We start from the raw sequence: 843 nt of genomic DNA, 5'->3' as shown, positions 1-843 counted from the left end.
GTTGTGCAGGAAGTTCTCGAAGACCTTGCGGTACTCGGCCTCCTCCTTCTCCGCCTGCTTCTCAGCTTCGGTTTTGGGACAAGCGCAGCACGGCCCTTTCTCCCCGCCGCACACCTCGGTCTTGGGGTTCTCCGTCACCTCCTCGACGTCGATGGTGCCATCGGCGTACTTCCTGATGGGGATTTTGTCTGCTCGGAAGAGAGTGGCCCCGTGCGAGCCAAGTTACACGGGCTGCCGGGAATGGAGAGCCCGCGCCCCCGGGCTCAGGCCCGCCGCTGCCGCCCACTCCCCACAGACGCCGCCCCGGCCTCCCCCTCACCTTTGGAGCAGTAGTTGTGCCGGTACAGGTAGCTGTCCTGGGGCTGGCGCTGCCAGCGCACGATGTAGTAGCTCAGGTTGCCGTTGGGCAGGGAGGGCGGGTTCCACTTCACGATCAGCTGAGAAGAGGAGTTTGAGGCCGAGAGGACATCCAGGGGGATGGAAGGAACTGGGAGGGGACAGAGGACGCGTCAGAAAACGCAAGGAAGCCGAGAGCCAGGCTGCCAGACACTCAGCGCAAACCCACCAGAGTGTGACCGGGACAGGACACGGCGGTGAACACAGACACAAGACGCCAACCGAACCTCCTTTCCCAACTGTCTTACTTTCCCTTTATAGCATCTGTTCTCAGGGCATCTCCGCGGTGACAAACATGACTGAGCAGTCGACGGCAAAGGGCGGTGGGGGCACAGCCGGGGTTGGGAGGGACGACTTAGAATCTACAGTTAATGCAAATGCTGGACCGTCCTCATGTATCAGCGCTGCCATCCTCCAAGACGTCTAACTCGGGGCAGTGTCAGCAAA

General features: G+C 61.2%; 1 protein-coding gene across 1 annotated transcript in view; it reads right to left on the bottom strand.

Annotated features, from left to right (window-relative positions):
- Positions 1-843, bottom strand: part of IGF1R (insulin-like growth factor 1 receptor) — a 300,375-nt gene that overhangs the window by 37,448 nt on the left and 262,084 nt on the right. Inside the window, 2 exon segments of the mRNA XM_010845844.1 lie at positions 2-188; positions 320-487. Of these exon segments, the coding sequence (XP_010844146.1) occupies positions 2-188; positions 320-487 (355 nt within the window).

This window comes from Bison bison, unplaced genomic scaffold (genome assembly GCF_000754665.1).
Source record: "Bison bison bison isolate TAMUID 2011002044 unplaced genomic scaffold, Bison_UMD1.0 scf7180017864224, whole genome shotgun sequence".
Classification (NCBI taxonomy): domain Eukaryota; kingdom Metazoa; phylum Chordata; class Mammalia; order Artiodactyla; family Bovidae; genus Bison; species Bison bison.
Note: the sequence above shows the minus strand (reverse complement) of the source record. Positions and strands in the feature narration are given on the sequence as shown.